Source organism: Coffea eugenioides, chromosome 1, assembly GCF_003713205.1.
Source record: "Coffea eugenioides isolate CCC68of chromosome 1, Ceug_1.0, whole genome shotgun sequence".
Taxonomy (NCBI): domain Eukaryota; kingdom Viridiplantae; phylum Streptophyta; class Magnoliopsida; order Gentianales; family Rubiaceae; genus Coffea; species Coffea eugenioides.
The window spans coordinates 44346409-44356920 of NC_040035.1; the positions used below are offsets into that span (position 1 = coordinate 44346409).

The 10512-nt window shown below is 37.8% G+C and overlaps 2 protein-coding genes and 1 long non-coding RNA gene across 4 annotated transcripts; 2 read left to right on the top strand and 1 right to left on the bottom strand.

Annotated features, from left to right (window-relative positions):
• Positions 1 to 2219: 2219 nt before the first annotated feature.
• On the top strand, positions 2220 to 4816 carry LOC113764796 (elongation factor 1-alpha). Of its 2 annotated transcripts, none has more exons than XM_027308807.1 (3): positions 2220 to 2448; positions 3274 to 3752; positions 3841 to 4816. In XM_027308807.1, the coding sequence occupies exons 2-3, from the start codon at positions 3291 to 3293 to the stop codon at positions 4726 to 4728; spliced, it is 1350 nt and encodes a 449-aa protein (XP_027164608.1). In that variant the 5' UTR covers positions 2220 to 2448; positions 3274 to 3290; the 3' UTR covers positions 4729 to 4816. The 2 variants fall into 2 exon arrangements, with proteins under 2 accessions (XP_027164608.1, XP_027164600.1); XM_027308799.1 differs by having other exon boundaries at positions 2221 to 2448; positions 3267 to 3752.
• On the top strand, positions 4817 to 5284 carry LOC113764838. Its single transcript, XR_003467693.1, has 2 exons — positions 4817 to 5101; positions 5182 to 5284. It is a non-coding gene; the product is annotated as an uncharacterized LOC113764838 (long non-coding RNA).
• Positions 5285 to 5980: 696 nt separating this feature from the next.
• LOC113764830 (protein disulfide-isomerase 5-1) lies at positions 5981 to 10189 on the bottom strand. Its single transcript, XM_027308845.1, has 5 exons — positions 9854 to 10189; positions 8982 to 9040; positions 8711 to 8886; positions 6444 to 6549; positions 5981 to 6294 (listed from the first exon to the last, which is right to left on the bottom strand). Exons 1-4 carry the CDS (start codon positions 9968 to 9970, stop codon positions 6455 to 6457), a joined length of 447 nt encoding a protein of 148 aa, XP_027164646.1. The 5' UTR covers positions 9971 to 10189; the 3' UTR covers positions 5981 to 6294; positions 6444 to 6454.
• Between the last annotated feature and the right edge of the window lie 323 nt (positions 10190 to 10512).

Here is a 10512-nt window from a genome sequence, read left to right on the forward strand (position 1 = left end):
TTAGATTAGAGTTTTGTCTTTGAATAGTATATTAATTTTTGGAGTGTAAAATTTTTTGGAGTTTTTTAATGTACTTGCACTTTTTATAATGTGATATAGTTAAGATAAAAATGATGGTAAAAAAAAATAAAAAATTAATTGAAAACGTGTTTATAATGCAAGTATAAAAAATTGTTGGGCAAAAAATTCTAGCGGCCATTAAACTATTGTCAAGATCATGTTTTGGCCATCGAACTATTTTTCGTCAATAATTGGCCACTGAACAATTTAATCAGTAAACTCGTGACCATTTCGTCGATAATGATTCTTAATTTCTGAAATTAGCATGACACGTGGCAAAGCGTAGGACAATTTTGTCCAACAATAGATTTAACAACTCTTCTTTAGTGATTCTTTCATGCTTCCCAAATTCTCGCGTGTTTATCGCTAGTGGGTTCTCCTTTTTGGTCCAGCTGCTTTTGGAGGTCAAAAGCAAGCTTTGCTTTTTGGTGACACACGATGCTTGTCCTTCGGTCTTTTGGGCTTGTATATTAGGGCATTCCATGTAGTCTTTCGAAGATTATATGCCAGTTGAATGGCATTTCAGGGATGAGATCACATTTCTTGGTTGTAAAAGCCAGCAAAAATGTGGCTGCATTGATGTCCAAGCACAATTTATCTGTCTCGGGCATCATCCTCTTCACTTTTCGTGGAGACCCAACACCATGGTTCTCGGGCTCTTATAGTCGTCTGATCACAGAATCATTCTGCTCTTGATCCGTTTGCAACACATTGTTTTGTTACCAAATTGGTCAAAGAAACGATTTTTCTGTAGTTTAAGCTACATCTCCTATGGCAATAGAAGTGAGAGGCAGCTGACTAGTTGAGGTAAGGTAGGATGGGTTTGGAAAATGTCCATCAAGCTCAGGTCTGACTGATATATTGAGGGGAAGATGAATCCCACATTGGTATTCTGGAACAAACTGGCCAGGATTGCCTACCCACCCTTTCTTTCTACCCTAAAGTGTTGAACTGCAGTCTTCCCTGATTCTCGCTCGCTCTTCTCCTTGTCCTGCCAAACAAATTGTTGGACAAAATTGTTCTGTGTTTTGACACGTGTCCTGCTAATTTCAGAAATTAAGAGTCATTATCGACGAAATGGCCACGGGTTTACTGATTAAGTTGTTCAGTGGTTAATTATTGACGAAAAATAGTTCGATGGTCAAAACATGATCCTGACAATAGTTTAATGGCTGTTAGGGTTTTCTGCCCAAAATTTTTCAATTCAAATAAACCATTATTCAAAATTTTGAGAGGCATGAAAAAGTAGAAGATGTGAAAGCAAAGTTCTTAACCTCGTATCATAGATAATTACCTTTGTATACCTTTGAGATTTAACCATATATGGAAAACTTTAAATTCTTAAAATGAAACAAACAAACAACCAATCTTGGAGTGTAAAATATTTTGGTCATTTAATAGTCTAATTTGCAATATTTGATGAATTTTATGCAACTTTTAAGGTGAATTCTAATGGACACTAAAATAACATGAATATCACTTTTTTCCCTTATTATCCAATTAAATGAATTTGTCCTCTAAAATTTTCCATTTTTCTAAAAACAATACACTTAACCTAGCAAATCTAGAAATGAAAAAATAATAGCAAATCTCAAATTGGATTCAACTTTGTATATTGCACAAAAAACAAAAATATATACACTCAACAGGAGCAATAATTCGAAAAATATTTTTGTAGAGGACTTGGAATGCACGCGTTAAAAAAGAGGCCAAATTTCACTTATGCCAGCGTGGCAAAGCAAAAAGGACCTAATACTCTCCAACACTTACTCCTATTCTACACTAAGGAGAGGGACCTAAAGAAATCAAGGGTCAGGGAAAATCGTGAACAATCACTAGAAAAGTGTGAATAATAGAATGTAGGTCAAAAGATTTGATCACTTAACCTGCACCTAATCTATACAAGGGGGACGGGACTTAAAAGGAGAATCTGATGAATCACTATACTATAGGGAGGGGATTTAAAGGAAAATTCAATGAACCAACACTGAGGGTTGGATAATAGAATGTAGACCAAGGAATTTTTTCTTGACCTATATCCATTAGAGTAGTTGGTTCTCACGTGTCGTCATGATATCAAAAAACGAGGTGTGAAAAAATGTAAAATCAAAAAATCAAACAAAATTCCTGACTCACCGAGACACCGACCCTAAATGGGCTGCGTTTTGCTCGGGGCTCCATTGCCTCCTCTCCAAGAAACGCCGCCATTAACAAAAATACAAGGGTATTTTCGTCAAACAGGGCCCAAAGAAGCCCTAGACCAGGCTCGCATCCTTTTTTGCCTATAAAAACTCAAAGAAAACCCCTCAAACCCTACCTTCTCTTTTGTTTCCGTTAATTTTTTCGACTCTCTGCGGCAGCTCTCTCTCGCCTACTGTCTTCGAGAAGGTTAGATCTGTGCTCATATCTCGTTTATTTCAGCATTTTTTTGCCGTAATTTTGTTGATTATGCATGTCTACGAGCTTTTGTACTCTCAGTAGATGTTCACAAATGCTAGAATTCTTCCTAAATGAATTTAGGAATCGATGCATGTTAATTCTTTTAGTTTATGACTATTTTGTAGATTTTTTTTTGCCTTAGTTTTGCCTGATTTTTTTCGTTTTTTTATAAGCTTTAATACAGCCGATTTTTTCTTGATCCTATGGATGTTGATTTGTCGAGCTGTTGATTACTGTTGTATGATTAAAATCAATGCATGTGAAAATTCAATGCTCTATGGGTTTATTTTCTTTGATGAATTGTGTGAATCTGTCGTTTTGTGATTCATTCACGTGGAGTTAATTTTTGTTCACGGGCGTCAATTGTCTGGTGTATGCGCTCTTGTTGGTCAATCACTCGATGGTGAGAAGATTGATATATCTATCCGACCTGATTTATTCGTTTGGGAAGTGGATCAGTTTTTGGTTGCTTTCTGTTTGTCGTTTTATTTTCCGAGTCATGTTTATGTTTTGAGATATTGGTTGCTTTTTGATCTGTCATGCTCGTATATAGTAAATTGTTTGCGATCAGTTACATAGGAGTTTTTATTTGGATCTATAACTTTACATGTTTTAGAAATTTATAGTGTGACATGCTTGCTATAATGGTTTGAGGGAGATTTTCATGATTAAAGTTGCATCTAATGTATATGTACTCCATGTTATGTTTTCAGTCAAATTCTTTTGGATTTTGAATGTTAGCTGATAAAAGTATTTACTGTGTTTAGTTTTCAGATTTTTAGCACTTCAGAATGGGTAAGGAAAAGGTTCATATCAACATTGTGGTCATTGGTCATGTCGACTCTGGGAAGTCGACCACTACTGGTCACTTGATCTACAAGCTTGGAGGAATTGACAAGCGTGTGATTGAGAGGTTTGAGAAAGAAGCTGCTGAAATGAACAAGAGGTCATTCAAGTATGCTTGGGTGCTTGACAAGCTCAAGGCTGAGCGTGAACGTGGTATCACCATTGATATTGCCTTGTGGAAGTTTGAGACCACAAAGTACTACTGCACTGTCATTGATGCTCCTGGACATCGCGACTTTATCAAGAACATGATTACTGGTACTTCTCAGGCTGATTGTGCTGTCCTTATCATTGACTCCACCACTGGTGGTTTTGAAGCTGGTATTTCTAAGGACGGTCAGACCCGTGAGCATGCTTTGCTTGCTTTCACCCTTGGTGTCAAGCAAATGATTTGCTGCTGCAACAAGGTGAGCTCCTGGGGTTTTAATATCAAACACAAATACTGCAGGCTTTTTGTTTATCTCTAACTTCTCTTCAATCTTTTTTGTTGTCTAGATGGATGCCACCACTCCCAAGTACTCCAAGGCACGTTATGATGAAATTGTGAAGGAAGTGTCTTCATACTTGAAGAAGGTCGGATATAATCCTGACAAAATAAACTTCGTCCCTATCTCTGGATTTGAGGGAGACAACATGATTGAGAGGTCTACCAATCTTGACTGGTACAAGGGCCCAACCCTCCTTGAGGCTCTTGACCAGATCCAGGAGCCCAAGAGGCCTACAGACAAGCCACTCCGTCTCCCACTTCAGGATGTGTACAAGATTGGTGGCATTGGAACTGTCCCCGTGGGACGTGTTGAAACAGGTGTTCTCAAGCCTGGTATGGTTGTGACCTTTGGTCCAACTGGTCTGACAACTGAAGTTAAGTCTGTTGAGATGCACCATGAAGCTCTTCAAGAGGCACTTCCTGGTGACAATGTTGGTTTCAATGTGAAGAACGTTGCTGTGAAGGATCTCAAGCGTGGTTTTGTTGCTTCCAACTCCAAGGATGACCCAGCCAAGGGAGCTTCCAGCTTTACCTCCCAGGTCATCATCATGAACCACCCAGGCCAAATTGGCAATGGATATGCCCCTGTCCTTGATTGCCACACTTCTCACATTGCTGTCAAGTTCTCTGAGATCGTGACCAAGATTGACAGGCGATCTGGCAAGGAGCTTGAGAAGGAGCCCAAGTTCTTGAAGAATGGTGATGCTGGTTTTGTGAAGATGATTCCCACCAAGCCCATGGTGGTTGAAACTTTCTCAGAGTACCCTCCCCTTGGTCGTTTTGCTGTTAGGGACATGCGACAAACTGTTGCTGTTGGTGTTATCAAGGCTGTTGACAAGAAGGATCCTACTGGTGCCAAGGTCACCAAGGCTGCTGCTAAGAAGGGTGCCAAATGAACCGTGCAGGTTCATGCTGGTCGGCCCTCAAATGAAATCTACTACTACAATAAATCGTGTCATGCAAACTTTTCGAGTGCTGCTTCAGTAGTTTTGTCTATGTGTTATTTGTTGTGTCGTAGTTTTCTGCCCTGTATGCTGGTTAGCCTCTCTCAGAATTGGGTGCTTGACAGACGGTGGCAGATCCTACAGAACTGAGTCTTTGTGATTTCTGCTTTTGGATGTTTGTGGTTTGAGGTGCTTTGGAATATATTACTATAATTCCAGGCAGCTCAAGAGTTTTGTGGTTTGCCTTCCAAGGATAATATACTACTATAATTCGTGAAATTTTTGCTTTCTGCTTATATTCTGAGATGATTGCACTTGTTCCAAGGTGTAAGAAGCTTTTAGTCTTTCCTTTGTCTCATGGCATCATAGTTTTAATTATGCATAGCTGCTTGGCCACTTTACTAGGTACAAATCATCGTTCTTTCTTGTTAGAACTAACAAGTGCATCCTTCTTGCACTTTCTACAATTTAAAAGCCTAAAAGGGGTGGATCTCTGATTATTTCATCATTATTCTTCTAGGGGTTTACAACATATTGTATAGATTATATATCATTTGAATTAACTCAATAAGGTTATGACGTCAGTATGTACCCTATCGGTAATTGTCAGCAGATTGGAAGAATGAAAATTTGTAGTTCTACAGATCATATGTAATGGTTAGCAAATTGGGTTGGTTTTTACTACGCCAAAAAGGATGCAATCAAGCTGCTGTTTTCTCGTTATCTTACCATGTTCACTGTCTCGCAACTTTTAAGTCCAACCGATTCTCACTTGCGATGGCGCCATATTCAGATAGCTTTACAACGGTAACGTATACAAGCCATCATTCAAGCTACAAGAGTAGTAGACAATTGAAACACGAGGCACTTCTTGGCAGTTTTGTGCGTCAAAGGTGGTTGATTTCTTAATTACCGTACAACAGAAAATTTTGCTCAAATTAACACCACATCATAGTCTCTTCTACAAGCACGAGAGGGCCACGAGCCTTCAATGCTCACGTATCTATTTCTCTTCTTTTTGCAATTTTGATGTGTCAAAATTGTCATCTTAAGCACGAAGGATTTAACCTATGGTACATGTACTCTTTCAAGTAAAGGAGCAAATCCAGATTATACTGACATCCGACTAAATTCTTGATTCTCTTGGTCAAATAGATAGTACGAGAGTGAAGGCCCGTTTGAGTAAGCAGAGAATTGGACTATGTTACCTGAGAAAAACGGTGAACCCTTTTTGCAACTTTCAGGCAGAGTCAAACATGAATATAGAACCTTATAAAGATTTGTAATCTTGATGGAAATATAAAAAGTAACTCTATACCCAATGGTTCTAACAACAAAGTTACAACCATCGAATTCTAATAGGATCTTGCAGAGGAAATAACCGTGTAACTGATGACGAAAAACAGAGCGACCATAAACCAAGTATACGAGTTTTTCTCAATCAGCTTGACTAGAAATTTCCTGTCCTGCTGAATATTCCCCAAAGCCAAAATGCTTTTCCTCGTGAAAGCTGCAAAACTGCATGGAATGCAACCATGTATCAGGAAAAAATGTTGGATCATAAACAAGCATGTGCTGTCAAATACAACTACCAATTTGCAAAGTAAATCATCATGGTAGGTTTTGCAACTTGTGCAGCCGAATGATATATTGCTATAAAGTATTACCCGTTCAATAACTACAGCTCCTGATCGCTGTCAAGTTGCGCCTTTGTTGCTGCCTTTTCTGTTTCCTCTACAGCAAATAGTCTTAGTGATTCCACATCCCTTGCTCCTATTGTGCACCAATATAGCAAATCAGTTTTAATTTCAGCCACCGTGGTAATTACGTCTTTTGCCCCAGAAGAAATTAACAACAAAGAATAGAACAAACAACTCCAATTCCATAACTGGGGGAAAATGCATCAGATAAAATGAACTTAGCTTGTTGTAGAAAGATTATAGGAGCCCATACATGTGTCACCGCTTGAAAACAAGCTGACTTGACTTTAAATGTCAGGATGATATGTGACACTTGATCTCTTAGTCCACATGTCGTTATGTTGCATAGAAAGCATAAACAAACAAATTTGGGAATTTTAAAGTGACATGAAGCAATTAGAAGCTGATAACCTGACTAGGAGCAAATTTCCCAAAGAATTTTCAGAAGATCGAACAAAAAACCAATTGATGACAGATGACCCCCACCAATGCCAGCCCTGAACTTCGTTGAAAACATTTCTAGAGAGTAAAGATGTACATCAGCAGAAATGAGCAAAAATGAAGAAAAGATCATGCTTACAGGAAATTAGTCAACTTTGTTTTCCACATGAACTGATAGATATATAGGCTCTAGTTTTATTAACCAACAAGACCAACCAGAAAATATGGACAGTTAATTTTCATCAGGAAACAATGGCCAGTACCAACAAAGTGGTTTGTTCTGGATACCATTTAAGGTGAATAAGACGAAAGACAATGGCATAATTCTAATGTTCTGTTCATTTTAAGCTCCTTATTCCCAGCATGCAGGAACTTTTCCATTATTATCACAAAAACCTTGTTATGGCAATTTCTGAACTAGGACTTGGAACCAAGAACATATTTGAGAACTTGAAAAATAGAATCCTTATCTGCACAAAATGGGATAACATATTGGTTTTGAGGCAAATGAGGTGTCAGATTCCGCTTGATACTTCTCTACCTTTATCACAACTACTTAAGGTAAGCTGTACTTATCGGCCTAGCAGTTCTAAAAAGAAATGATGATTAAGCACAACAGACACCACCATGTTGAATTTTATTCTTATTATAAAGTACCTAATCTCCTTATATTTACGGTGGGCTCCTTCTCCTCCTTTTTTCTTAAATTTTCATCTTGGTTTTTTGGAGGCACCCCGGGTTTTTGGTGTGTGTTTTTTGGGGGGGGGGGGGGGGGTTATGGCACTTTTTTCAACTTAACCCAATAAACATTGAAAAGTACGCCATACGTATTAGGCTACACAGGAAAACCATTTCAAGTGTAACTCATTATCTTACCGAACACAATTTTCGGTATCTTCCAATTATTCGGAAGATAGAAGGTACTTGACATTACAATTCAAGGATACTATCGACCATCAAACAGCTTACAAAGATTTGCAATTAACATATAAGCTTCTAATTATGTGAAAAAGGGTGGATGAGCCTTTTGGACATCTCATGATCTGAAGGAAGGTAGCTTTGGTGTTTAATGTGATAATTTGAATGTTTTCTAAGCATGGCTAAGAAGTTTTAGCTCCACAAAAGAATAGTAAATAGCCTATAATCTCCTCTCTGTATTTCCAGATCTCAATATACAGTCTTCTGTCCTTGTTCACCATATCAACAGGGCCAACATCCAAATCTACCACAATAGAAACTCAAAAAGTCCGTGTCTGCAAAGGAGGTATTTTGGTTTGCCTAGACTTGTGAAATTCAAGAATAGCCCGAACACCTAGATCAAAATTGCTCTCTTCCTAATCTTGGCTCTAACTCCCACCAGAGTCCTGAAGTTCCTGTAGGTTATGCTGCTACCTGGCTAATACGGCATGATTGCATCTTCTAAAGGGGGGAAAAAAGCAAGTTTTCCATTAAAAGAGGAAAACTTGGAAGGCAACCATTTTTTCATTTTAGCTTCACTGTGTTACTTTAGGCTTCTCCCTTTAGTAAAACATTATTCATAGTTCAAGCACTGTAATATAATGGAGAGGCTCAAACCTACTTTTAAAGACTTTTGTCTTGGTAGAAGTTTTAGGTATTGCCAAGCTTATTCATCAATATACAAAATTATCAGCCAGAGAAGGCTTAAAAACGAAAAGAAAACACAATTATGAAAGGTTTGTGTGCTTGAAGTCAAAGATTTACACGAAAGCATGCACAGAAGCTCGTTGATTAGTATGTAGAAAGAAAGTTATCTTGTGTAGAGAAGTTTGTACCTTTATATTTTGCAGCTTCCTCTCCATTGTAGAAGAGCTTGAATGTGGGATATGAATGAATGTCAACTTTATTGCATATCTCTTTGTTCGTACCACAGTCAACTTGTCCAATCTCTATCTCGTCTTCTCCTTCCATTGCTTTCCCCAGATCCTCCCACAGCGTCCCGAGGTTTTTACTACAAAAGAATTCAATAGTTACTGTCAAATGAACTCATTGGCAGAATGCATTGATCACAAACTAAAGAATGTAGCAGATTCAAAAGAACTTTACCAGTGCTTACACCAAGGAACACAAAATTGCACAAACCAAGCAGTGTCTTTCTCGTTCACCTGAATGGAACAAACTTAAGAGACATGCATATACGGGGCTAAAACATGTAACCAGCTGCCAAACAAGAACATTTAGTAGGCAAAAAGTAGTACAGCGATAACTAATTGGATAACTCCTGAAAGCAGAAAATTTCAACTTCCATGCCAAGCAGTATCCATTTCAACTGATGAGAATAACAAGAGTATGGTATCCCAGGAAAAGAATCAACTAAGCATGAAATTAAGCTAGAATTACATGCCCATTTAGCCACAGAGTTTAAGAAACCACAAGAAAGGCCAAAAGAGAGAAGAAAGGATCCAACGGAAAGGAAATCTCTACTGCTCATTTTCCTGCATTTCAATCTCTGAGGCTTATGAAATCTGAGTTGGTTCTAGGTCAAACCGAGAAATTACCGGATTATCATAGGAGACTAATAAGCCATAAATTTCACAAACTCATACGTATAAAAAATTTCAGACTTGCAGATATTAACAGCTCATGAGTTCCGCTTAACCATCGCCCATTGTTGTTAGACGTACAATTGAACAAAACCCCCGAAGGAAAACATACCCACAAACGTTTTAAAATTGACCATGATTCGTTTTCTGCATTCAATACTACTATATACTGGATTAGAATTACAAACATACACCGGATGCCACATTCAGCTGCTCAAGAACCCGGAAGTTGTTAGAAAAGAATACCAAAAATTGCATCTCATCTACGTATCAAAGACTAGAACTTTATAATTGATCTGAGATCTTCAATTAAAGAGTAAACAAATCAAGTGAGCTTGCCGAAATACATAAGAGCTAGAAAAGTCAAGGTGTTACCTTGTCATTGAAGGTATCAGCTGTTAGGGTTATAACCTCGGCTTTACTGTTGATTATCGGATTTAACAGGAAAAAAGAAGCGAACATTAACAAGAGAAGATGAACAACTTTTGACATGGTCGCCGCCTCGCCCACCAGGGCCAAATTGTTAAAATGAAATGCAACTTCCAGAATCTGAGGAGGCTGCTTCTTTTTCTTTTTTTTTCGGTTATCGGAATCTACGAATCGAAGTCTTTGGTGACGCTCGCAGCAGCCAGGCTATGGTGAGAAGAGGATGATGAATCACAGTTCCTATTATTTTTATTTTTATTTTCCTGAGACAAAGAACAAGTTCTTATACGCCTTCGGAGAGATAGAGCAGGCAGGTACCTTACAATTTTTTTGGGATTTTTTTTTATGAAGTACCAATGGACAAAAAAATTTTTTTTTTTAAATGATCTGTGAAAAGTTAAAACACTACCAGTATTAAAAACAATCAGCTCCTTGTATATCAACAGTGTTGAATGTCAATTTAAATGTCCAATTAAACCCATAAGAAATTAGTTAATGACATTTTACAGATAATTCAAATAATTGGATTCCTTTTTTTTTCTCTCTCTATTGATTAATTTACTAGGACTAGAATTGGCTATTTTTTCAAAAATAAGTTTTTCAAATAT